The sequence below is a fragment of the Oncorhynchus gorbuscha genome, linkage group LG05, assembly GCF_021184085.1.
Source record: "Oncorhynchus gorbuscha isolate QuinsamMale2020 ecotype Even-year linkage group LG05, OgorEven_v1.0, whole genome shotgun sequence".
NCBI lineage: Eukaryota > Metazoa > Chordata > Actinopteri > Salmoniformes > Salmonidae > Oncorhynchus > Oncorhynchus gorbuscha.
In genome coordinates, this window is record NC_060177.1 from 67597975 (window position 1) to 67623373 (window position 25399).

At 42.6% G+C, this 25399-nt stretch overlaps 1 protein-coding gene across 1 annotated transcript in view; it reads right to left on the bottom strand.

The window, feature by feature from the left end:
• Positions 1–23068, bottom strand: part of LOC124036363 (GAS2-like protein 1) — a 43535-nt gene extending 20467 nt beyond the window's left edge. The window contains exons 1-2 of the mRNA XM_046350860.1: positions 22903–23068; positions 20968–21936 (exon numbers count right to left, since the gene is read on the bottom strand). Of these exons, the coding sequence (XP_046206816.1) occupies positions 20968–21651 (684 nt within the window). The 5' untranslated portion in view covers positions 21652–21936; positions 22903–23068. The remainder of the gene's footprint in view (positions 1–20967; positions 21937–22902) is intronic.
• Positions 23069–25399: the final 2331 nt, after the last annotated feature.

The following is a 25399-nucleotide window of genomic DNA, read 5'->3' on the forward strand; positions in this document are numbered from 1 at the left end:
CGGCAGGATATGGCATCCCAGCCCAGACTAACTACAGCTATAGGTGTGGCCTCAGAAGAGCGATCCTGCTATTATTGAGACGTTACAGAAAGCCAGAGCCCCATCAACCAGGATAATGAATGCTGGTCACTGGAAGCTGTTTACCGAATGGTGCTCTACCAGGGCAGAGGAACCGGTGTCCTACTTTGTACCTGTTATACTGAGCATCCTTCAGAAACTATTGGACTCTGGTCGCTCTGCCTCTACCTTGAAGGTGTATGCCTCAGCCATATTGGCTAACCATTTATGCATCGTTGGAAAATCGTTAGCGGCCCACTACCTCATCTGCCAATTCTTACAAGGTGTCCGCCGGCTGCATTCCCCTAGGGCTGTCTGCGCGGCATCCTGCCACTAGTATTGGAGGCTTTGACAAAACCTCCTTTCGAGCATACGGAGGAGCCAGACATAAAATGGTTCTCTCTGAAAACGGCTTTCCTCTTAGCTACAAAACGTGTGAGTGAGATCCACGTGCTCTCTATGAGCCCTGTCTGACTACAATGGAAGGCAGACAACCTAGACGGAACTTTATGGCCCAATCAAGCCTTTTTGCCTAAGATTCCATCATACCTTCACATCAATCAAGCCATCGAACTGGCGGCCTACTGTCCCCCTCCTTTCCAGAATACGGAGGAAGAGCGAGAAAATCTCCTGTGTCCAGTCCATGCCCTCAAACGCTATATGCAAACCTCGGAAGTTGGCACAGAAACAGCTGGTCTTCGGTGGGAAGTCAAAAGGCCTTGCATTGTCCAAGCAGAGGCTTTCACACTAGGTTGTGGATGTCATCACTCAGACCTACAAGGGTGTATGGCTCCCTGTCCCAGAAGGTGTGATATGTCACTCGACCAGAAGTGTCGCCACATCTTTGGGCTACGCTGAGTGACGTCCACCTGAACAAGATATGCTCAGCTGCTACCTGGTCATGGCCCCGCACGTTCTCAGGATTTTACAAGGTCAACGTCGCATCCTGACACACCATGGGCTCTGCCATTTTTCCAGTGGCACTTTTGCATTAATCAGAGGTTAGTAGTGTTATTCCTCGTGACCTTGTTGGTATGAGTCATCCATACTTTCAACCGTACTGATGGTCTGAAAGGTATGAAGTAGAATGGAAGTTACGACTGTAACTATGGTTCTACGAATACCTGGATGAGCGCCAGTACTTTCCTGTCACTCAGAGTTTTCTGGGCGATAAGATTCTCGGAGACAGTGGGTGGTCTAACGTACGATTTAATATGAACCGCAGGGGCACGTTCTCACACTCTGTCACACCACTGGCATGACTTTGTTGCTGTTATTACTCGACCTGCGCGAAGCACGGGTATTCGGAACTTCAGACGCACTTGTTTTCAGATCAGAGCAACAGCTGCATGTAGCCACGTCTGCACATTTTGTTCATATATTTGGCTAGTTAGTGAGTTATTAGACTAGTTATAGATAATTTGTAGTTGGCAGTTGATTCCTACAAGAGCACAAAATGTTTACATTTCTAAATACCTTTGAAAAGCTAGTCAGGTAAAGAGCTTTTTTTTTGTCTTAAAAAGGGGCAGTGATGTATTTTGAGACAGGCTTGAATAAGTTAACTAGCCAATAGGCAGAGGGAAGCATAATGTGTCTGATTCTCTGTAATAATGGTATGGGAATAATAATGCATTTTATTTTGTAAAGTAGTGTCTTGCATCAAACAACACAAGGACATTTTCAGTCACTTTCAGTCTTGTGGATAAAGTGGATAAACAGTTATGTCAAGCCCTGCATGTTTTTTTCAAAAGTCTCATGGAATGTAGGCTTACATTGAACACCATACATTAGTTGCTTTTGTAGGCTGAATGATAGAACAGCTATTTCGATGTTAAAATGTTATGGGATGCATTTTCTCCATTGTTTTTGATGCTAGGCCACCCTGGCAGGCCTACATTATGATCAAATAGCCACAGCAGCCTGCTTGGCCACTGTTAAAACTGTAACTGTTGACAGTAAACGCATGCTGGAAGTTACACAGAATTTTCACAATGTTCAAATTTGTGTTCAGCAGACCTGAAATTTGCTCTGTGCTAAAAAACATTAGAGGGAACATTGGTTGCAGGTTATAACTGGCCATCGGTGGGGCTGTGCTCAGTGCTGAAAGTGGTGAATGGCTCATTTTCCAGATTATGGTTTATTCAGGAGATTAGGGGGATTTTCTTTCTTCCTAAAAAAGATATCTTTATTCCCCATACTAATTAAAGTGATGATGGAATCAGTGCTAAGTCTACACATCTCACCTGCCTCCAAAGGAATACATGCTAAATCATTATCATTTGTCTCCCACAGTCTTCCCGCTCTCTCTACTGTCGTCTCTTTCCTGTTTTCGTTCTCCCACTCTCCTCCATTTGCCAGTCTATCAGTCCCTCTTCATCTCATTCGTCCTCAGACTCTTCCCGAGTCTCTTTCTTTCTCAAAGTTGTTTTTCACTAGGTAGACAAGCCCTCTTTGGAAACCCCCCATCCAGTGAGTTAATAAAAATATCAACCTGGTTACAGACACACACAGCCTTACAGTTTGTTTTCTTTTTTCTTTATTTTGTACAGCCTTAGTACAGCCTTTCAACTGTCTCTCCTTGCTGCCCCAGACAACACCTCCCATAACCCCTTTGGGCTTGTTTGCCTCCAGAGAAGGAGAAGAGGTTAGTGAGTTGAGAGTTGTAAATATACAGAGAACATAAAAACCTTGTTACAAAAAGATCATTCAAAGACACATGGTCTAAGACATTCCTCACTGTACTTGTTAACCCAATCAATGACACCATTGAGCTTTTTTGGTTAAATATTAGTTAACATAATTTAATATACATTTCTGTGACAGCTGTGTTTTAGCTCAATCAAAAACAAACCTTGTACAACACAACAAACTCAAAGATTCACTAAAACACACACACTGTGCACACACATACATGTAAGATATTGAACCGTGCTCGGGGCCACAAGGTCACACAGGAAGCATGTGGAAATGGAACTGGAGTGATGTGTGAGAGCTAGTGGATGAATTATGGAGATGAATTATGGAAAGAGAGAGAGAAAAAGAGAGAAGAGAGAAACCCAATGCCCTACATCTGCAGCAAGAATCAGACAGCCCCACAGAACACCCCTATACTTTGAAGGAATTCTGTAATCATCTCAAGCTGGAGAATGTTCATGCATCTGGAGGAATGTTACGTAAACACCATCTGCTTTGTTCAGTCATGAACAACTAGAGAAAGTGTTGTGAAATGAATTAGTGTTCCCTGGTTTGCCTTCGAACAGGGAGTTTTTGCAGGATATATTTCCCTCCTTTGATAACGTATGGGTGGTCCTTCTGTAGCTCAGTTGGTAGAGCATGGCGCTTGTAACGCCAGGGTAGTGGGTTCGATCCCCGGGACCACCCATACGTAGAATGTATGCACACATGACTGTAAGTCGCTTTGGATAAAAGCGTCTGCTAAATGGCATATATTATTATTATTATTATTATTATTATTATATTATAATTGAGTCCACACACCATATCTGTGGTTTCTGATACTCCACCTCCAACAGAGATTGAGGTAATCGACTCTTTATTGCCTTCCTTCCTGTCCTACATAGGGACGGAGGAAAGCACAAGGTAGGCCATGGAGGAGATAAGGTGAGGGGTGAGGCTCGTCCAACCCCCGGAGACACACCATAGACATATGTAATTGGGAGAGTGATTTGTGTATGTCAAAGTTCACTCTTCAGGTAATATTTTCAACAGTTTGGAATGTAGCAGTTATTGGCATGTGAAAGGAAATTTGACAGTTAATGACTGTCTAGCTGAGTTTTGAAATAAGAATAATTGATTGTTCCTTTAGCCACAAAGCTTTGCAGTAGTTTGGTACATTGTGATTGACCACAGACGTGCTAATCTGCTTTTGCTTGTTTTTATGTTCAATAAAGGGATGACTGTGATGACTGTGTCCCAGCCTCAACAACAATCCAACTGAGTGATGTAACACCTTACACCAAGGGATTTTACGTTTCAACCATTTTCAGGGTTTGATTTCTGGCCCAGAAAGATCAAATCCTTGTGGAAATGGGAGAGAGTGAATAGATTATCTACCATAATGAGCAGCTCTCTAATAAATTACATAAAAAAGAAGAACAGGGGGGACATTGAGTTAATCTGCTTCCTGCTGGGGGTCTCTAGAAATGACTGGACGCGTCCCAACCCAAACCATACAATCAGATGAGTAATGGAATCTTCTTCGAGTTCAATCTAGGCCACAGGGGGTTCTTGGCAGGGAGGAGCATATTTAGAATTTCAGGGAGGATTACTCTTTTAGCCTCTCACGTAACTCTGGACTAAAAACACTGGACACAGAAACCATATCTTCTTATGCAATCCCCTTTTCTCAAAAGACAAACAGTTGTGGGTGCAATCAAGGTACATTTAATTGGCCTTCTCAGCCAGCCATTTTTCTCCAATTGAGCCTAATTTATGCTGGACAGGTTAAGAAAAAATGTGTTCATCTAAATAGAAAGGAATAATCAAATGTTTGTGTTTGCGGTGACGAAAGTGTGCTGTTGAACCAATACCCTGAGGAAAGCAGCATTGTTGGAGTGATCATGTACACCAAAAGGCTCCTCAACAGCTTCTACCCTCAAGCCATAAGACTGCTGAACAATTCGTAAAATCCCCACTGGACAATTGACATTGATCCCCCCCTCCCTTTTGTAAACTGCTGCTACTCGCTGTTTGTTTGTTATCTATGCATACTCACTTCGCCCCCACTGACATGTGCAGATTACCTCAACTAACCTGTACCCCCGCACACTGACTCGGTACCAGTACCCCCTGTATATAGCCTCGATATTGTTATTCTAATGGTGTTACTTTTTATTTTAGTCTACTTGGTAAATATTTTCTTCTTCTTGAACTGCACTGTTGGTTAAGGGCTTTTAAGTAAGCATTTCACGGTAAAGTCTACACTTGTTGTACTCGGTGCATGTGACAAATAAAGTTAGATTTGAGGTGGGTACTTGTAAGAACACTATTCCCTACTGTATGCTACACCAACAGACTAGACCAGCTGAGGATGGTGAGAATAGGAACTAAAAATGTCAACTAAAACCAAGAACATTTAGTTTGGGACTATGGAAATAATGGCAACGCTGTTACTTAGAAATGAAGTATACAATTATAATTGGTTCTTGGTTGATGCTGCAACCTTTATAAAAGTGATCAGTCACAACAATAAACAGCTCTGTATTTTAGTAAGGTGAATTGTATTAGTAACGTTGCTTAAAGGGGATGGCCTACCTAGAATTTCAAGATAGGTTTCTCGAAAAAATCTACATGCCAGCCCTTCTGCTTAGCGCTGTGTGACAAAATAAAAAACAAGTGTCTGGGGGAGGGGTTGAAACCAGCCGTGATAACAACACTGCACTGCCTCCATCTTAACACATCACATTGCCATGCAGAGGACACAGTGACCTAGTCTTACTGTATGTAACTGGACTCTACAATTCAGACAGAAAAATGTTTATTCCTTGTTTATTCCTTGTACAGAAATAGGAATGTGTATCTGAATTTAGGAAAAACTAACAATTTCAGAAACAGGGTTGGAGTCATTTCCAGTTCAAAATCAAATAAAGGAGGGATGCTTGAACTGGTTAGTTGTTCTGATCACCATTGAGGAGCCAGACCACTCTAATCTCAGTCCATAGCTTACTATGGCTCTACACCTGAGACTCCAGGCAAGGCTCAGCTGGGGGAGGTGCATCAAAACAAGACTACTCAACCAAACAAAAACACACATGAATGTTAAGCACATGCACAAGCACACAGTTTCAACTGTAAATGTAGCTAGACACTACAATATTGACATATGACCAACACCAATCTGTGAAGTCAGCCCTTTGGTCTGTGTCCTGTCACATGATGGAGAGCAGAAGAGACAGAGGTCTGTTCTGTATTAGAGTCAGCTGAACTAATAAATCACCATAAAATGATAAAACACTTCGGGCCCAGTCAGTCTGCACACTGATCTCATGTAGAATACTATCCCAAGAAATGTGTGTGTGTGACGCTGCAAACAGAAACAGAGACATGCTCTCCCAGCAAAGCCCATGAGCCTGACACACTGCAAGCCATGATGACCTACTTTTCCTCTCTTTCTCACCCTCCCTCTATCTTTCCCTGTGTGTAAAATTCATTAGTCAGGTGTAGCAGAGTGTACAGTAAAGACACTCCAGGCATACTATCTGTTGTTGTGTTTCTCCTTGTTTTCTGAATGCATGAACTGTACCATAAGTGGTCATACAGCAGCCCCCTCCCCCCCCCCAGTGCCTGCTCCACTTCCTGTGTCTACTCCCAGACCACCAGGGCCCATCAGACCATCTCAGTGTGAGATGACCGCCATAGATTACAGCGTTGGCATCACTGGCAGTCTCTTCCCTTCTCCTCTCTCCTGCCACCAACAATTCATACTTTCTTTGTTGCCTTATCGTCTCCAAGGGAAGAAGTTGGGGGAAGGGGGCTGTGGGGGGTAGTTGTGCGTTTATGAAATAAACGAGAGGCCGAGTATTTAAGCCTGAGGGTGAGGAGTAGACACAAACACTTTTGCGGAAACAACGAGAGAGAGAGAGAGATGGAGAAAGAATCAAAAAGGCATCCTTTTAGAACGCAGGCAGAGCTCCCAGCGTCTGCCATTATTGTCCTTGAGGGTGCATGCTGGCCAGCAAAATGTATGTGTCGGTATGTGTGTGTAAAACCTGAATGTAGTAAGTGAATGTGCACCCCTAAGGTGTAAGGGCACGAAACTACTTCCATATATACTCTCATATTTTTCTTTACTGGTACCGGGCTACCTTCAGATGAGTCTTGTGGTTGTCTTAAAACTACATGTAGTCTACTATCGATGATGGCTCATATTAGTGTGTACCCCAAACTGTTTGGACGCTGCAGACAGAAGTTGGCAGATCGGCTGTACCGACTTCAGTCTTGTGACGCTTATGGGGGTCGCAGAGCAAAACAACATCATGTTGGTGATGTTTCCATAGAGGGGGTCATATTAGTTTGTAAGCTAAACCGTTGGGAAGCTACCAACGTTTTCACGAGAAGAGCAATTTTCAGGATGTCTCCTGGTCTGACAAACATCGATGTAGCTCTGCCACCTTCCACCGCAGATGCGGAAGGCTGACATCAGCGCATGTGGTGGATTGAGATGCAGCCCATGCAAAAAACATATTTTTATATTCAGATTTTGACAGTCATTTTTTTATTATGCTAATTTGATTTAAGCAGGGACAGTTTTAATGGCTGTGTAAGTGCATCAGTGGCCAAGTATGTTATGTATGTGTTATTGTATATGAGCTTGTATTAGAGTTCTATGTAGGCCACTAACTCCAGGGCCTGAGTGCTTTCCAAGCCCACAGCTGAGAGAACAACACACTGCAGGTAGGCCTGTGACAGTAATTGAATAACAGTGTCACTGACAGTTCTGAAAAGAAAATAACTGTCAAAACCATTTAAAATAGGCCTACATTCATTTTAGGATTTTTATTTAATTAACTTTCTTGTCATGTAGATTACATTGACCTATTAGTGGGCGTGTTTACTAAATGATTATAAGACATTTTTAAGCTAACTTAAACTGTCTGTTGAGGTTAAACGTTCTACATCTCTTCTTCAAAGTGGCGGCCGCGTAGCCTAGTGGTTAGAGCATTGGACTGAAAGGTTGCAAGATCGAATCTCCGAGCTGACAAGGTACAAATCTACCGTTCTGCCCCTGAACAAGACAGTTAACCCACTGTTCCTAGGCCGTCATTGAAAATAAGAATTTGTTCTTAACTGACTTGCTTTGTTAAATAAAGGTAAAATACATTTTTTAAGTGTTCTTTGATGCAGGAGCAGCTAATCTGCTAGATGTACATGGGGTGTAGAGCACTATAGGCTATGGCACTTCAGCAAAAAATGAATGAGTGAACTACCAATCCCGGATCCGGGAGAATTGTGATCAGCTGTCACGTTCTGACCTTTATTTCTGTTGTTTTTGTCATTATTTAGTATGGTCAGGGCGTGAGTTGGGGTGGGCAGTCTATGTTTGTTTTTCTATGATTTGGGGATTTCTATGTTTCGGCCTAGTATGGTTCTCAATCAGAGGCAGGTGTCATTAGTTGTCTCCGATTGAGAATCATACTTAGGTAACCTGGGTTTCACTGTTTGTTTGTGGGTGATTGTCTATGTTAGTTGCTTCTGTCAGCACAGTCCTTATGATAGCTTCATGGTCGTTATTTGTTTTTGTATTCAGTGTTCAGTACTTTCTTTAATTAAATATTCATCATGAACACATACCACGCCGCATTTTGGTCCTCCGATCCTTCTCGCCTCTCCTCTTCAGATGAAGAGGAGGAAGACCGTGACAACAGCCTAAGCAAGACAAGCGTTTGTGTAAGTTTATCAATAGCCTAGCATAGCATTATGTCCAGCTAGCAGCAGGAAGCTTGGTCACGAAAAGCAATCAAATTATTTGTTTACCTTTGAGCTTCGGTTGTTGTCACTCACGAGACTCAGTTAGACAGCAAATGTTCCTTTTGTTCCATAAAGATTATTTTTATACCCAAAATACCTCCATTTGTTGGTCACCTTATGTTGAGAAATCCACCGGAAATAGCGGTCACGACAACGGCGAAAAAATCAAAATTCTATCCATAATATCGACAGAAATATGGCAAACGTTTTTTTATAATCAATCCTCAAGGTATTTTTCAAATATCTATTTGATAATATATCACCCGGGACAATTGGCTTTTCAGTAGGAGTGAGAGGAAAAATGACTAACTGTCTTTTACGCAAGAATCACTCTGAGAGCCCTCAGCTGGCCACTTACGCAATGTAGTCGTTTACGCTCATTCTTCAACATAAAGGCATGAAACTACGTCAAAATGCTGTAGACACCTTAGGGAATACGTAGAAAAGGGAATCTGGTTGATATCCCTTTCATTGGCCAATAGGGGTGCATAGGAACACAACGGTTTCAAAACATGAGTCACTTCCTGATTGGATTTTTCTTAGGCTTTCGCCTGCAATATCAGTTCTGTTATACTCACAGACAATATTTTGACAGTTTTGGAAACTTTAGAGTGTTTTCTATCCTAAGCTGTCAATTATATGTATATTCTAGCATCTGGTCCTGAGAAATAGGCGGTTTACTTTGTGAACGTTATTTTTCCAAAAATAAAAATAGTGCCCCCTAGTTTCAAGAGGTGAACTTTCATTTATACAAATGTACATTGTCATTGCTTGCTACTAAATAAATAAATAAATATTTAAAAAAGTTTGGACTATTCATTAATTATTCAACAGCAGTCGACAAGGTTGTTATGGCTCGGAGGCTAATGTTGTGTCAAATGGACAATGCCCCAATCCTCTCTCCAACAGTGCTCCTCGGGATGTTTAAAGCTTGGGATATCTTTTTGTATCCAAATCCGGCTTTAAACTTCTTCACAACAGTATCTCGGACCTGCCTGGTGTGTTCCTTGTTCTTCATGATGCTCTCTGCGCTTTTAACGGACCTCTGAGACTATCACAGTGCAGGTGCATTTATACGGAGACTTGATTACACACAGGTGGATTGTATTTATCATCATTAGTCATTTAGGTCAACATTGGATCATTCAGAGATCCTCACTGAACTTCTGGAGAGAGTTTGCTGCACTGTAAAGGTAAAGGGGCTGAATAATTTTGCATGCCCAATTTTTCAGTTTTTGATTTGTTAAAAAAGTTTGAAATATCCATATCCAATAAATGTCGTTCCACCTCATGATTGTGTCCCACTTGTTGTTGATTCTTCAAAAAAATACAGTTTTATATCTTTATGTTTGAAGCCTGAAATGTGGCAAAGGGTCGCAAAGTTCAAGGGGGCCGAATATTTTCGCAAGGCACTGTACGTCATGCAATAAAATGCAAATGAATTACTTAAAATTCATACAATGTAATTTTCTGGATTTTTGTTTTAGATTCAGTCTCTCACAGTTGAAGTGTACCTATGATAAAAATTACAGACCTCGACCTGCTTTGTAAGTAGGAAACACTTGCCTATTTTGCAGGTTATCAAATACTTGTTCTCCCCACTGTACATACATACAGCATCTACTTCAATTACCTTGTACCCCTGCACATTGACTCGGTACTGGTACCCCGTGTACAGTGCCGTGAAAAAGATTTGCCCCTTTCTGATTTTCTCTATTTTTGCATATTTTGATACTGAACGTTATCAGATCTTCAACCAAAATCTAATATTAGATAAAGGGAACCTGAGTTAAACAACAACGGCAGAAATATACTTTACATTCCCAAACCATCACATTACCACCACCATGCTTGACCGTTGGTATGAGGTTCATACTGTGGAATGCAGTGCTTGGTTTTCACCAGACATAATGGGACTAATGTCATCCAAAACGTTGACTCAAGTTTGCCAAAAAGCATCTGGAAGAACCTGGATTATCATCAAGACTCTTAGAAGAATGTTCTATGGACAGATGAGTCCAAATTTGAACTTTTTGGATGACATAGGTCCCATTATTCCTGATGGGGACATCTATGCTATAATATGAAGACGAAAATGACAGTCATTAAAATACAAATACATGCAACATGTCCATAGCCTATTTATCAGTGATGCTGAAACAGGAAAGGGCCTTCCCCAAACTGTCTAGAATGCCATTGTATTCTGTAGCATTAAGATCTCCCCTCACTGGAACTAAGGGGCCTAGCCCGGATCATGAAAAACAGCCCCAGACCATTCTTCATTGTCCACCAAACTTGACAGTTGGCACTATGCATTCGGTCAGGTAGCATTCTCCTGGCATTCGCCAAAACCTGATTAGTCCGTTGGACTGCCAGATGGTGAAGCCTGAAAAATCACTCCAGAGAATGCTCTTCCACTGCTCAAGAGTTCAATGGCGGCGAGCTTTACACCACTCCAGCCGACGCTTGGCATTACGCATGGTGGTCTTAGGCTTGTGTATGGCTGCTTGGCAAAGGAAACTTATTTCATGAAGCTCCGGACAAACAGTTATTGTGCTGACGTTGCTTCCAGAGGCACTTTTGTATATACAGCACCAGTCAAAAGTTTGGACACACCTACTCATTCGAGGGTTTTTCTTTATTTTTTACTATTTTCTACATTGTAGAATAATAGTTAAGACATCAACATTATGAAATAACACATATGGAATCATGTAGTAACAAAAAAAGTGTTAAACAAATTTAAATATATTTATATTTGAGATTCTTCAAAGTAGCCACTTTCCCTTGATGACAGCTTTGCAGTCTCTCAACCAGCTTCATGAGGTAGTCACATGGAATTCTTTTCCAACAGTCTTGAAGGAGTTCCCACATATGCTGAGCACTTGTTGGCTGCTTTTCCTTCACTCTGTTTTTCCAACTCATCCCAAACAGTCTCAATTGGGTTGAGGTTGGGTGATTGTGAAGGCCAGGTCATCTGATGCAGCACTCCATCACTCTCCTTCTTGGTCAAATAGCCATTACACGGCTTGGATGTGTGTTTTAGGTCATTGTCCTATTAAAAACCAAATGATAGTCCCACTAAGCGCAAACCAGATGGGATGGCGTATCACTGTAGAATGCTATGGTAAACATGCCAGTTAAGCATGCCTTGAATTCTAAATAAATCACAGATAGTGTCACCAGCAAAGCACCCTCACACCTCCATGCTTCACAGTGGGAACCACACTTACGGAGATCATGCATTCACCTTCTCTGCATCTCACAAAGACACGTCAGTTGGAACCAAAAATCGCAAATTTGGACTCATCAGACAAAGGACAGATTCCCACCGGTCTAATGTCCATTGCTCGTGTTTCTTTGCCGAAGTAAGTCTCTTCTTATTGTTATAATCTCCACCCGGCACAGCCAGAAGAGGACAGGCCACCACTCATAGCCTGGTTCCTCATAGCCTGGTTCCTCTCTAGGTTTCTTCCTAGGTTTTGCCTTTCTAGCGAGTTTTTCCTAGCCACCGTGCTTCTACACCTGCATTGCTTGCTGTTTGGGGATTTAGGCTGGGTTTCTGTACAGCACTTTGAAATATCAGCTGATGTAAGAAGGGCTATATAAATACATTTGATTTTGGTGTCCTTTAGTAGTGGTTTCTTTGCAGAATTTCGACCATGAAGGCCTGATTCACGCAGTCTCTTCTGAACAGTTGATGTTGAGATGTGTCATTTACTTGAACTCTGTGAGGTGCAATCTGAGGTGCAGTTAATTGCCGATTGTTAAGGCTATTAACTCTAATGTATTTATTTATTTTATTTAACTAGGCAAGTCAGTTAAGAACAAATTCTTATTTACAATGACGGCCTACCTCCGGTCAAACCCGGGCCACGCTGGGTCAATTGTGCGCCGCCCTATGGGACTCCCAATCACGGCCAGATGTGACAGACTGGATTCGAACCAGGGACTGTAGTGACACCTCTTGCAAGGAGATGCAGTGCTTAGGCCGCTGCGCAACTCAATGAACTTATCCTCTGCAGCAGAGGTAACTCTGGGTCTTCCTTTCCAGTGGCGGCCCTATGAGAGCCAGTTTCATCACAACACTTGATGGTTTTTGCGACTGCACTTGGAGAAACTTTCAAAGTTCTTACAATTTTCCGGATTGATTGACCTTCATGTCTTAAAGTAATGATGGACTGTCATTTCTCTTTGCTTATTTAAGCTGTTCTTGCCATTATATTGAATTGTTTTTTTACCAAATAGGGCTATTTTCTGTATTCTACCCATACATTTTCACAACACAACTGACTGGCTCAAACGCATTAAGAAGGAAAGAAATTCCACAAGGCACACCTGTTAATTGAAATGCATTCCAGGTTACTACCTCATGAAGCTGGTTGATAGAATGCCAAGGGTATGCAAAGCTGTCAGCAAGGCAAAGGGTGGCTACTTTGAAGAATTTCAAATATTAAACATATTTTGATTTGTTTAACACTTTTTTGGTTACTACATGATTCCATGTGTTATTTCATAGTTGTGATGTCTTCACTATTATTCTACAATGTAAAAAAAAAATCTAAATAAAGAAAAACCTTGGAATGAGTAGGTGTCCAAACTTTTGACTGGTACTGTATAGTGCATTTTTATTTTGACCCATTAATGTTGTGTCAATACGAAAATGCGACAGATCTTCTCCAATTTGGCCTTTCTTCATATGTTGATTAGGTAATAACCTGAATGATAATTAAATGCCATGATAATAAGGAAGTGTAATGGCTCGTTTCAAATAGGTTTAATTAAGAAGCATATCCATGTAAACAAGTGTACAAACAGAATGCGCCACTCGTGAGGCCCAGTACTGATATTTTAACACTCCCAAGGACCAAGAGGAATGGAGAGGCAGCCATTTAGTTATTATGCCCCAAACCTCTGGAATAGCCTGCCAGAGAACCTGAGGGGGACCGAAATGTTCTCTTAAAAAAGAGTTCAAACATATTTGTAGCTTTGCATTTCCTTATGGGGCTTTTTAGTCATTCAGTTGTCATTCTTTTTTAAAACCTTATGGTTTGTTGTGTAGTAAATATTTCAGCTTTTATTTTCATATTTTTTCCTGTAACGCACATTGCGTTGCATTCCATGTCTGAAATGTGATGTAAAAATAAAGCTTGATTTGATGTGAGAAAGATGCAGAAATTATTTGGTTTAGCTAACGTTACTTAGCTATGTAGCCAGAAATACTTTTCGTTTTTTTTTATGTCCAATGTTTATGTTTCCCATGCGTCATCAATGGGCCGTGCGTTGCGTTCTGGGTGATTCTTGGACAAGGAGAGCGCTCCTTCAACGAGTGAATGTAAGTCAATTGGGTGCTAGCTCAAAAACCCAACATCAGCATAAATTTAGTTAAGTACAACATTACAAAACTATTCAGAGTTGTGAGATAATTAACTTCTCAGTAACATCGTATAACTTTGGAATCGTGACATTATGTTCTCTAAAGGAAAATAGACAGGTTTATCAACTCATATTCCCGGAGTTTGAGAAGGGATTGCGTGATGATTAGCTTAGCAACCGCGTGACAACGCGACTGGTCGACAGTGCTGGGTGGGCGGTTATACGTTTCAACATTCATTGCCCAATGTGATTCCTAGCATCTCCTTTCTCTAACATCTCTGTCGACTAGCCAGCTGTATTATAATATGAATGATACTGCATGATAACGTTACTGTACTTTTATATTCGTATGGGAGTGGTAAACGTTCATTATTGATATTCTAACGTATGCATGTTGTTAGCTAGCTAGCAGGAGTTAGCTGTGTATTGTGCTGAGGTCTATAGAGCACTAAATGTAATAGACACTAAAAAGTCTGCAGGTCCAGACAACTTGGATCCCTAACTCTTAAAGATAGCAGCTGGTATTCTTACTGAACCTGTGGTTCACATTTTCAACTTGAGTCTCTTGACCAATTCCATACTCAGTATTTGGAAATCAGTATTTGGAAATGTTCTCTCACTGCTAAAGGTTGGAGATCCCTCAGATGCTAATAATAATATATAATAATAACTATCGTCCCATGTCCAAACCCTATCTTGGCCAAAGTTTATGAATCCATAGGGAACTCACAGTTAGAAAACATCTTAACTGAAAAGAACATACTGGCTTTAGATTGGGACACAGCACCACAACTGCAGCTATGGCAGTGGAAAATTACATAAATGCACTTGATGAAAAGCAACATTGTGCTGCTCTGTTAGTTGATTTATCAAAGGCAATTGATTCAGTTGACCATGAATTGTTGCTAGCTAGATTCAGTAACATTGGTCTCAGTGAAGGGGCAATAAATATGTTTAGGAACTATCTTTCTGACAGAACACAATTTGTATATACTGACAATCACAAGTCTAGCTTTCTTAATATTAATAGAGGTGTGCCCCAGGGTTCCATTTTAGCTCCTGTGTTGTTCTCAATGTGTATTAATGATTTGGGAAATGGGATGCAACCAGTAAAGCTGCATCTATATGCAGATGATAGTCATATATTCATGTGCACCTTCTCTGGTTCAGGCTGTTGAAGAGCTCCAGACTGCTTTTCAGTCACTAGGCCTCCCTTTGTGGTCTCAAACTTGTATTGAATGTACAAAAAACTAAATTCATGACCTTTACCAGAGCTAGCACTCAGCCAGAGAATATTAGCATTGTCAGATATGGCAGCTTATCTATTAAAGTGTCATCCTACAAATACCTAGATATATGGTTGGATGACAAGTCCTTTAAAGTTCATATGGATAATCTTGAGGAAGCCTAAATTGAAATTGGGATTTTATTTTTGTAATAAGGCTTGCTTCCCGCTTATGGCTAGAAAGAAGCTGGCTGTTCAGGACACTTTTCGCTCTGTAATTGATTATGGTGACTTGTTGTATATGCATGCAGCCTCCTCCGGACTCTGTTTATCATGCATCCTTGCACTTTATTACAAATGTCAAGTCACTCACCCACCATTGTACCTTGTACCAAATGATAGATTGTACCTCACTTTATATGCGCATGAAAGCTACATTGTATGTGTCCAAACACACTAAGACAGTTGTGTAGAAGGCACAAGAATGCCTCTTCCCCCTCAGGAGACTGAAAAAAATCCTCAACAGCTGCACCATCGAGCGCATCCTGACTGGCTGCATCACTGCCTGGTAATGGCAACTGCTCGGCCTCTGACGACAGAGGGTAGTGCGTATGGCCCAAAACATCACTGGGGCCAAGCTTCCTGCCATCCAGGACCTCTATACCAGGCAATATCAGAGGAAGGCCCTAAAAATTGTCAGACTCCAGTCACCCTAGTCATGGACTGTTCTCTCTGCTACTGCACAGCAAGTGGTACCGGAGCGCTAAGTTTAGGTCCAAAAAGCTTCTAAACAGCTTCTACCCCCAGCCATAAGACTTCTGAACAGCTAATCAAAGGGCTACCCACTCCCCTCTTTTACGCTGCTGCTACTCTGTTTATAATCTATGCATAGTCACTAACTCTATATATTACCTTAATTAACCGGTGCCCCCTTGTATATAGACTTACTTATTATTTTAATGCTGGGGTTTAATAGTTACTTTTATTTTCCTGTTGTATTCGGCGCATGTGACCAATACAATTTGATTCGATTCACCTACAAAGCCATTTTGGTTAAACTCCCTCTTTACCTCTCTAGTCTGGTCTCCTTCACCACCAGCAGTTACCATACCCGGTCTGCTAGGTGATTGCTAGGAAATGTACAGTATTAGACATGACTGCCTTCTCGTCTTGTGCACAAGAGGCATGGAATAGTCTACAATCCATGCTTCATCTAGATATATTAGTGCCACTGAATGAATTTAAAATATTGATGGGAGACTAACAGAGGAGTGTAAATGCTTTTTTTTTAGGCTGGATCAGGTTGTATGTTTTGATTCTGTAATATATTGATTGTTGCTGCCTTCTTGACCAGGTCTCAATGGGCTTTTCCTGGTTGAATAAAAACATTTAAAATTGTCTGCTAATTTAATGTGTACAAGACAATAAACCCTTTAATTGTCTGCACATGCTGGTGAATTGTTGCGTTATTCAAGAGTGTAATATATTTTAGAAGATAAGTTGCTTGGATTGATAAATAGTTTAATGTAATGGATGACAGTAAGAACATTGTTATCCACAATTTGACAGAATGGCATCATAGGAGAGATCAGAAAACTATCCTTGAGCCAGACTCCTGCTGGCACTTCAACAGTTTAGGCCTAAGTCAGTTAACCCATAGAGCAAAGCTGATCACCAGGTTAGTGAACTTCTGTCCTTAGCCGTCTGGTGGTTAATTAATAGAGCAAATTGAGTGTGGTGTCATTGATTGATAATTGCTCATATGATAACCCTTTGAATCATTGTCATCAAGACGGACATTGCCAATAAAGTTAGTGTGAAGGAGGCTATCGGTTGTCATTAGTTACCACAGTGATAATTATGGCTAAACCCACCTATTTCTACAATATCTTAATCTGATTTTAAACCTAACCACACCTATATCCTTATGCCTAACCCTAACCTTGTTTTTCTACAATTATCATTTTTGTTTTAATGAATTTTTACAATAGACATTTTTTTATTTTGTGGCTGTGGTAACTAGTGACCTGATTTGCCAAAAGACACGATTCAAACCCAGGGGCTTAGAGCTTTAAATGAAAATTCCCTTTATTCAAAATAAAAGACTTGCGTGAGAGAGAGCCAAACTCCTGACACGCCACAAGGCCAGCACAATGCAAGAAAACAGCCGTGGCTGCATGACGGACTGCTCTGCAAACTGGAAACACGGCTGGTGACACAGCTGTGGACCAATGATAATATCACTAAGCCCTTCAACTTACTTTCTCTCCCTCCCCATCTAGCTCTCATGACGTTTACAGTAATTACACAGAGACCAATCTCCTGGGAAGCATCTATATTGGAAATACAATAGTATGGAAAGGCCGAGGCAAGTGCAATGCAGAGAATACCGGTGACTAAGGTTGTGGATGACCCATAATGCCTTGCGAGTTAGTGGATATTCAGTGGCTGGCATTGTTGACTGTTATTGGATCAAAACCCCTCCAGTTGTACAAAAGTAGGATTTCAGTTAATTTACTGCTGGTCCATTTAGTCCAGATATGGGCCAGCATTGACTGGCCTGCCTCAATGCCACTATGATCCAGACAAGGTCAGTTCCAAAAGAGAAATCAAATACTGTATGAGCAGATCTATAGACCAAAAGGGATTTCAAAGAGCTGCATTAACTGGAACAGGATGCTTTAGCACATTTACAGGAACACAGTGCAGTATAGTAATGCTATATTCTTGTACTATGCAGGACTGTAACTAATAATGCTGCTTTGGTGTGTTCCCATTTCTGTGCCCTCCTGGTTTCTTACTGTGAGAGCCTCATGTTGCTGATGCAGGCAGTTTTCCTCCAGCATCCAGGCACTTTATTCAGGTAGACAGAGAGAGGCTTTCAGGGTCACTGAATCGTAGGAAGTTCACTCAGTGAGTCATACTGCCCCTTCGAAAAAGGACATGCACTTGACTTGCTGTGTCCCCTCACTATCCCTTAGTGGTGTGGGTGGGTGATGAGGTAAGACACCATGTCTCACCCCCTTGCCCTCACACATTCTCATAGGAACATCAGCAGTCAACCAAGATTAAAGTTTGTAATAGTAATATCAGTGTATCCAGTTATGGTAGTGAGTGTATGTGGGCACTAGTACTAGGTCAGGGGTTGGGTGCATAGTACCTCTCTCTGTACGCCCTCAGAAGCAAGTGTTCATGGTTGTGATCAAGCAATTAGTGCTTGGCCATGTGAGAAGGACTACAGAGGGCCAAGTGGGCATGAGTATTGACTGCTGACTGGTTCTCCCTCTCTCTGTCTACCCCCCCCCCCTATCTGTGGTGTGAAAGGATGGCATTGTCCTCACTCTGCTCATCTGCACCAAAATATGAATTCCTCTCCACTCGTAACCTAAGCACGCGTTCCAGCAGCTAACCCCTGTCTGCCTGCTAGTTTCTCTGTCTCTAACAATGCCTCTCTCATGCTCACACACACAGTGGGACTGGATGTTGAGGTGTATAAGACTGCTTTAAGACAGCCCAGGGGGAACACACTACCCCCATCTGCATGCAAATGGAAGCATCAAGTTATAAAGGGATAATAGATTGTGTTTAACACTGTCAGAATGTGTCCAGCTACCATAATACTTACCATACAGCTGCACTGTTCCACATGAACAAATAAGAAGCACATGAACAAATAGGAAGGAGCAGTAGCTCCCCTGATTGCCAACCACCTCGTAGGGGCAGGGCTGAAGTGACATTTCCCAAGAGGAATCCTTAAAATGTCACCAGCTACCTACCTACACAGCCTTTTAGACTCTGTGTGTGAGAGAATGTGTGGATTAGGAGGCAAACACACAGTAAGGCAGCATGCACTTTAAACACACACAGGAGAGCAGGGAGTCAACATATCAGGGAGATTAGTTTTTACGAAAGGGACCTCACTTCTGGCACAGTAATGTTTTTAACTCTAGGAGAGCATTCCTATAGGTCAGCTTTTGCACCATGAAACAACATTGAATGTGTTTTTCTCTTGGACAAGGGCTGGGGATGTGTTGTTTTAGGAAATTTGATAAATTGTTATTTTTGTTCAATATGGGAGAATGTACACTACTCAAAAAAATAAAGGGAACACTAAAATAACACATTTACATTTACATAACACATCCTAGATCTGAATTAATGAAATATTCTTATGAAATACTTTTTTCTTTACATAGTTGAATGTGCTGACAACAAAAGCACACAAAAATGATCAATGGAAATCAAATGTATCAACCCATGGCGGTCTGGATTTTGAGTCACACTCAAAATTAAAGTGGAAAACCACACTACAGGCTGATCCAACTTTGATGTAATGTCCCTAAAACAAGTCAAAATGAGGCTCAGTAGTATGTGTGGCCTCCCAGACCTCGACATGATGTCACAGATGTGCTCAATTGGATTCAGGTCTGGGGAACGGGCGGGCCAGTCCATAGCATCAATGCCTTCCTCTTGCAGGAACTGCTGACACACTCCAGCCACATGAGGTCTAGCATTGTCTTGCATTAGGAAGAACTAAGGGCCAACCGCACCAGCATATGTTCTCACAAGGGCTCTGAGGATCTCATCTCGGTACCTAATGGCAGTCAGGCTACCTCTGGCGAGCACATGGAGGGCTGTGCTGCCCCACAAAGAAATGCCACCCCACACCATGACTGACCCACCGCCAAACCGGTCATGCTGGAGGATGTTGCAGGCAGCAGAACGTTCTCCACGGCGTCTCCAGACTCTGTCACATGTGCTCAGTGTGAACCTGCTTTCATCTGTGAAGAGCACAGGGCGCCAGTGGCGAATTTGCCAATCTTTGTGTTCTCTGGTAAATGCCAAACGTCCTGCACGGTGTTGGGCTGTAAGCACAACCCTCACCTGTGGACGTCGGGCCCTCATACCACCCTCATGGAGTCTGTTTCTGACCGTTTGAGCACACACATGCACATTTGTGGCGTGCTGGAGGTCATTTTGCAGGGCTCTGGCAGTGCTCCTCCTGCTCCTCCTTGCACAAAGGCGGACGTAGCGGTCCTGCTGCCTGGTTGTTGCCCTCCTACGGCCTCCTCCACGTCTCCTGATGTACTGGCCTGTCTCCTGGTAGCGCCTCCATCCTCTGGACTACGCTGACAGACACAGCAAACCTTCTTGCCACAACTCGCATTGATGTGCCATCCTGGACAAGCTGCACTACCTGAGCCACTTGTGTGGGTTGTAGACTTCGTCTCATGCTACCACTAGAGTGAAAGCACCGCCAGCATTCAAAAGTGTCCAAAGCATCAGCCAGGAAGCATAGGAACTGAGAAGTGGTCTGTGGTCACCACTTGCAGAACCGTCTCGCTAATTGCCTATAATTTCCACCTGTTGTCTATTCCATTTGCACAACAGCATGTGAAATTTATTGTCAATCAGTGTTGCTTCCTAAGTGGACAGTTTGATTTCACAGAAGTGTGATTGACTTGGAGTTATTGTGTTGTTTAAGTGTTCCCTTTGTTTTTTTGAGTAGTGTATTTAAGAACTGTCTGCATCCTACATTTGAAATTTGAGTAATTTAGCAGACACTTATCAAGAGTGACTTAAAAGATCAATTAGGGTTAAGTGCCTGGCTCAAGTGCACGTCAGATTGTTCCCCTAGTCAGCTCAGGGATTTGAACCAGTGACCTTTCGGTTACTGGCCCAATGCTCTTAACAGCTAGGCATACTAAACAGTTATGGAAATGTAATAGGAGGGCATTCTGTGCAGTCATTTTTCCTTTCCTTTTCCCAAACTCAATTGTAGGTATATCAGTGAAACAATACACCTGAGAGGTGTTACTTACCAACTCATCTAAGTTTCTCATGTCACACAGCACCCTCTGTTTCTGTTGCCAATGTGCATAGGGGGCAGGCTCGGGTTCATCCACCACACTCTCTTTCCGAACGAAAGCCCTGCTTATTGGAAGCAGGCTTGGGCTGGGCTCCCCCAGGTTCTCCTGGTCCCGGATCTCCTCCTCGATCTCCTCCTCCAGCTGGATCAGCATCGGGGCCAGCATGCCGAACTTGGCGCCACGCCTCGCCACCTCCAGCAGGCACAGCACAAAGTTCTTCTCGTTGCATTTCTCCACTATGTCGTTGGTCTCGAACATGAGAACATCCTTGATCCACAGTTCCTGACGACACCAGCCGATGAAATTCGACACGTTGTCCCGAGCCAAAAACGAGCCAGGAACCACGTTTCTTGACTGAAAGACCACATCCTTGGTTGGCATCCTCAATGACTGTGCAGCCTCTGGGTACTCCAGTTGAAAGTCCAGCGCTGCGCGATTCACGTTGTTGGCATGCCGACAGAGGGCACAGCCAGTCTCCAGCCCTTCCATAAAGGTGTCCGCCGTTATATCCAGTTCATACAGCGTGTTAAACCACTCGGCCAAGTCCTCTTTCATGGCATACAGGTATTCCTCGCTGGACTTGAATGGCCGGATGCTTTTGGAAGCAGCAGACTGGATGTTACTCTGATCAGCCATATTGTCGGAATATGTATCAATGCAGGCTATTTAATCATTCCAGATTGGATCATTCCATAAACACAGTCCAAAACCGTATGGAGCAGAGCAAATTAACCGCGTCGACGCACCCATGACAAACGCGCATATACGGCATCTCAATCGAGGTCCTTGAATGAATCCTTTGTATTGTTAAAGCATATTGACATCATGCTAGAAAACCGTGGCGCGTGGATGCGTTTCCGGATGTCTGCGTTATATCAGTTTCCTATAATGATAGCATCGCTATTTCTCACCGAACTCCAACTGCGGGTGAGAGAGAAACCGGTATGGTTAGCTACAGATGGATACACACCCAATGCATAAAGCTTCCCGGTGCCCTAGATCCTACCCCGGTGAATATACAATGCGTTGCGATAGTCGTGTTGCTGGTTTGCCTGGATGGTCCAAATCACTTCATCGCAGTCTCCCTCAATATAAAGACTCCACACTGACTAGTGGCGGGCTTCACAGTTCCCTTGCCGAGTAACATCGTCCCCCGCTCATTAATTGCTCGGCCCATATTGCACCGCCTCCTGCTATAAGCATGCTGACCGGCTCTAGCTTAGACAAGAGAGGCAGAGCGATTCAGTGGCATATCCCATTATGAGGGATAAGCGCCGGTAGAAGGGGGAAAAACTTAACCCTGTATCCACCGCTTGACAATAATATAGCATAGCCTAGGGTTTATACCACTGAAAAACGGTAGCCATTCTTTTTGAACGAAACACACCTATTGCGTAGGATATAGCCTTCAATTGCAGAGTTGACAATTGACAACCTGTCACACTGTACCATGCAGATGCTCATTAATACGTTGGATATGGCAAATGAGCTGTGGGCATTTAAGATCAAGTAGGTTGTTAGGCTACAAAGGCCTACATTATTACCTGCTGTAGCCTATAATAATGTCATATCAGCTCGTGAAGTCAGTGTACTGATAAAAGGGTGGAACGCATGTTTACATTAGGCTACAGCTATCATAAGAAGATAAAGAACATAAGTGTTCACATGGTGAGAAAAAACATGACATCGAGAATTAACGGACCACGGGTAAGCGACCACCGTCTTTAAATGCACATCATAAGCCGTCAAAGAAAATACCATCATTATACTATCTTGACAATATTTCAAATGACGCAATGACCTCACTGTGTGGTTAATGTACATGACCAAGATTTACTAAATTATACAACTTCATTCTCATAAAAAACCTTTTCATTCTTTACATACCTTTGACCTGTCTACATTTGTCAACGACGACGTTTGTCGAAAGAAACAAATCGAACCCATCCCCCAGAACAAGAGCTGTAATATTGCCTACACTTTGAACGAGTTCAAAAGTGTCGAATTAATGACACCCTAGTCGTTTACAAAAAAGACACCATCTGTCCTTACACTTGTTTATGTCATTGCTAAAACACCAAATCACTTTCAACAGGACACGGGGCAAGAAAAAAAAAGAGAGGGAGGAGAGTCTATTTCCCCCGGCTTGAAAAGGCAGACAAAACCTGCCAAGGAAACATTAGCAGGTCATCAGGCAGCCTACGTCCGAAGACTGCATCAAATTCAGGCATGCCCATTTTACTACAGGACAAATTGGTCCAAATTAGTATCCAGATTACTCCAAAGGAAGCAGAAATTAATATTACAATGTAACGACCATGAAAAGTCTACAGTGCAGCCTTCAAAGATTATCAACACACTAACTCCACTTTAGTTTTCCTGTGCCTTAGATATCTTTAGCGGGAGGCGAAAGTAATTATATTTAGGCAGATTGTCTTGGGCTAATTATTTTAGCTGTGGATCATTATGTAGAATTGAAAGCTGAATGTAAAACCGGGTGAGGAGGAGAAAGCAGTATAAGGGAAGTCATCTCTCTCAATGATGTAATCCATCCCTCAGACGAGCATGTGCATTAAGCATTCTGGGGAAATCAGTGAGATATATATCTATTACACACACACACACACACACACACACACACACACACACACACACACACACACACACACACACACACACACACACACACACACACACACACACACACACACACACACACACACACACACACACACACACACACACACACACACACACACACACATTCAAATGAGTGGATTCGGCTATTTTAAACACACCCTTTGCTGACAAGTGTATAAAATCGAGCACACAGCCATGAAATCTCTATAGACAAACATTGGCAGTTGAATGGCCTTACTGAAGAGCTCAGTGACTTTCAAGTGGCACAGTCATAGGATGTCACCTTTCCCTCAAGTTAGGTCATCAAATTTCTGCCATGCTAGAGCTCCCCCTGTCAACTGTAAGTGGTTTTATTGTGAAGTTGAAATCTCTAGGAGAAACAACAGCTCAGCCTCGACGTGGTAGGCCACATAAGTGCACAGAACGGGGCCACCTAGTGCGTAAAAATAGTCTGTCCTCGGTTGCAACACTCACTACCGAGTTCAAAACTGCCTCTGGAAGCAACATCAGCACAATAACTGTTCTTCGGGAGCTTCATGAAATGGGTTTCCATGGCCAAGCAGCCACACACAAGCCTAAGATCACCATGCGCAATGCCAAGCATTGGCTGAAGTGGTGTAAAGCTTGTCGTCATTGGACTCCGGAGCAGTGGAAACTCAATTCTCTGGAGTGATGAATCACGCTTCACCATCTCGGAGTCCGACGGAGTAATTTGTGTTTGGGAGATGCGAGAACACCACTACCTGCCCCAATGCATTGTGCCAACTGTAAAGTTTGGTGGAGGAGGAATAATGGCCTGGGGCTGTTTTTCATGGTTTGGTCTAGGCCCCTTCGTTTCAGTGAAGGGAAATAACACTACAGCATACAATGACATTCTAGATAATTCTGTGCTTCCAACTTTGGGGCAATAGTTTGACAATGCCCTTGTGCACAAAGCGAGATCCATACAGAAATGGTTTATCGAGATTGGTGTGGAAGAACTTGACTGGCCTGCACAGAGCCTTGACCTCAACCCCATTGAGCATTTTTGGGATGAATTGGAACGCCGACTGCGAACCAGGCCTAATCAACCAACATCAGTGCCCGACCTCGATTAATGCTTGTGGCTGAATGGAAGCAAGTTCCTGCAGCAATGTTCCAACATCTCGTGGCAAGCCTTCCCAGAAGAGTGGAGGCTATTATAGCAGTAAGTAACCTCCATAATAATGCCCATAATTTTGGAATGAGATGTTTGTCGAGCAGGTGTCCACACACACACCCATCAGTGTCAGGGCAGGGGAAAAAAGTTCCTTCCCAAGTTGCATCTCAATATAGAAGACCTATAGTATTGGTTGCTCTGTGTCAATATGAAATAAGCCTAGTAGTTACACTTTGATACCTAGCCTGTTTATATTCAAACTTCATTTTGGATTCCCACTGCTATTCCAGTTCACAGGCAGAGCCAGACAAGCACTGTCTGAAACAACAGCTGCACCATTCTTGTCTCTGCACATGCTGCTCTGCTGTTATGTGATGATTTGAATTTCAGTATGGAAAAAGGAGGGCCTTGTTTTGATTTGAAAAATACAGTTGTTTCTTTAAGAGAGAGAGGGTGGTGGAGGGAGGGAGAAAGAAAGAGACTGGTGGGATGACATCATTTTCTGGGCTGGGATGAATCAGCTTTTCTGTGACACAGACAACTCACACACTGTGCTCAGTTCCCCAGCATGAGCAACTGGCTCCCAGTCATCAGAGAGAACTCTCA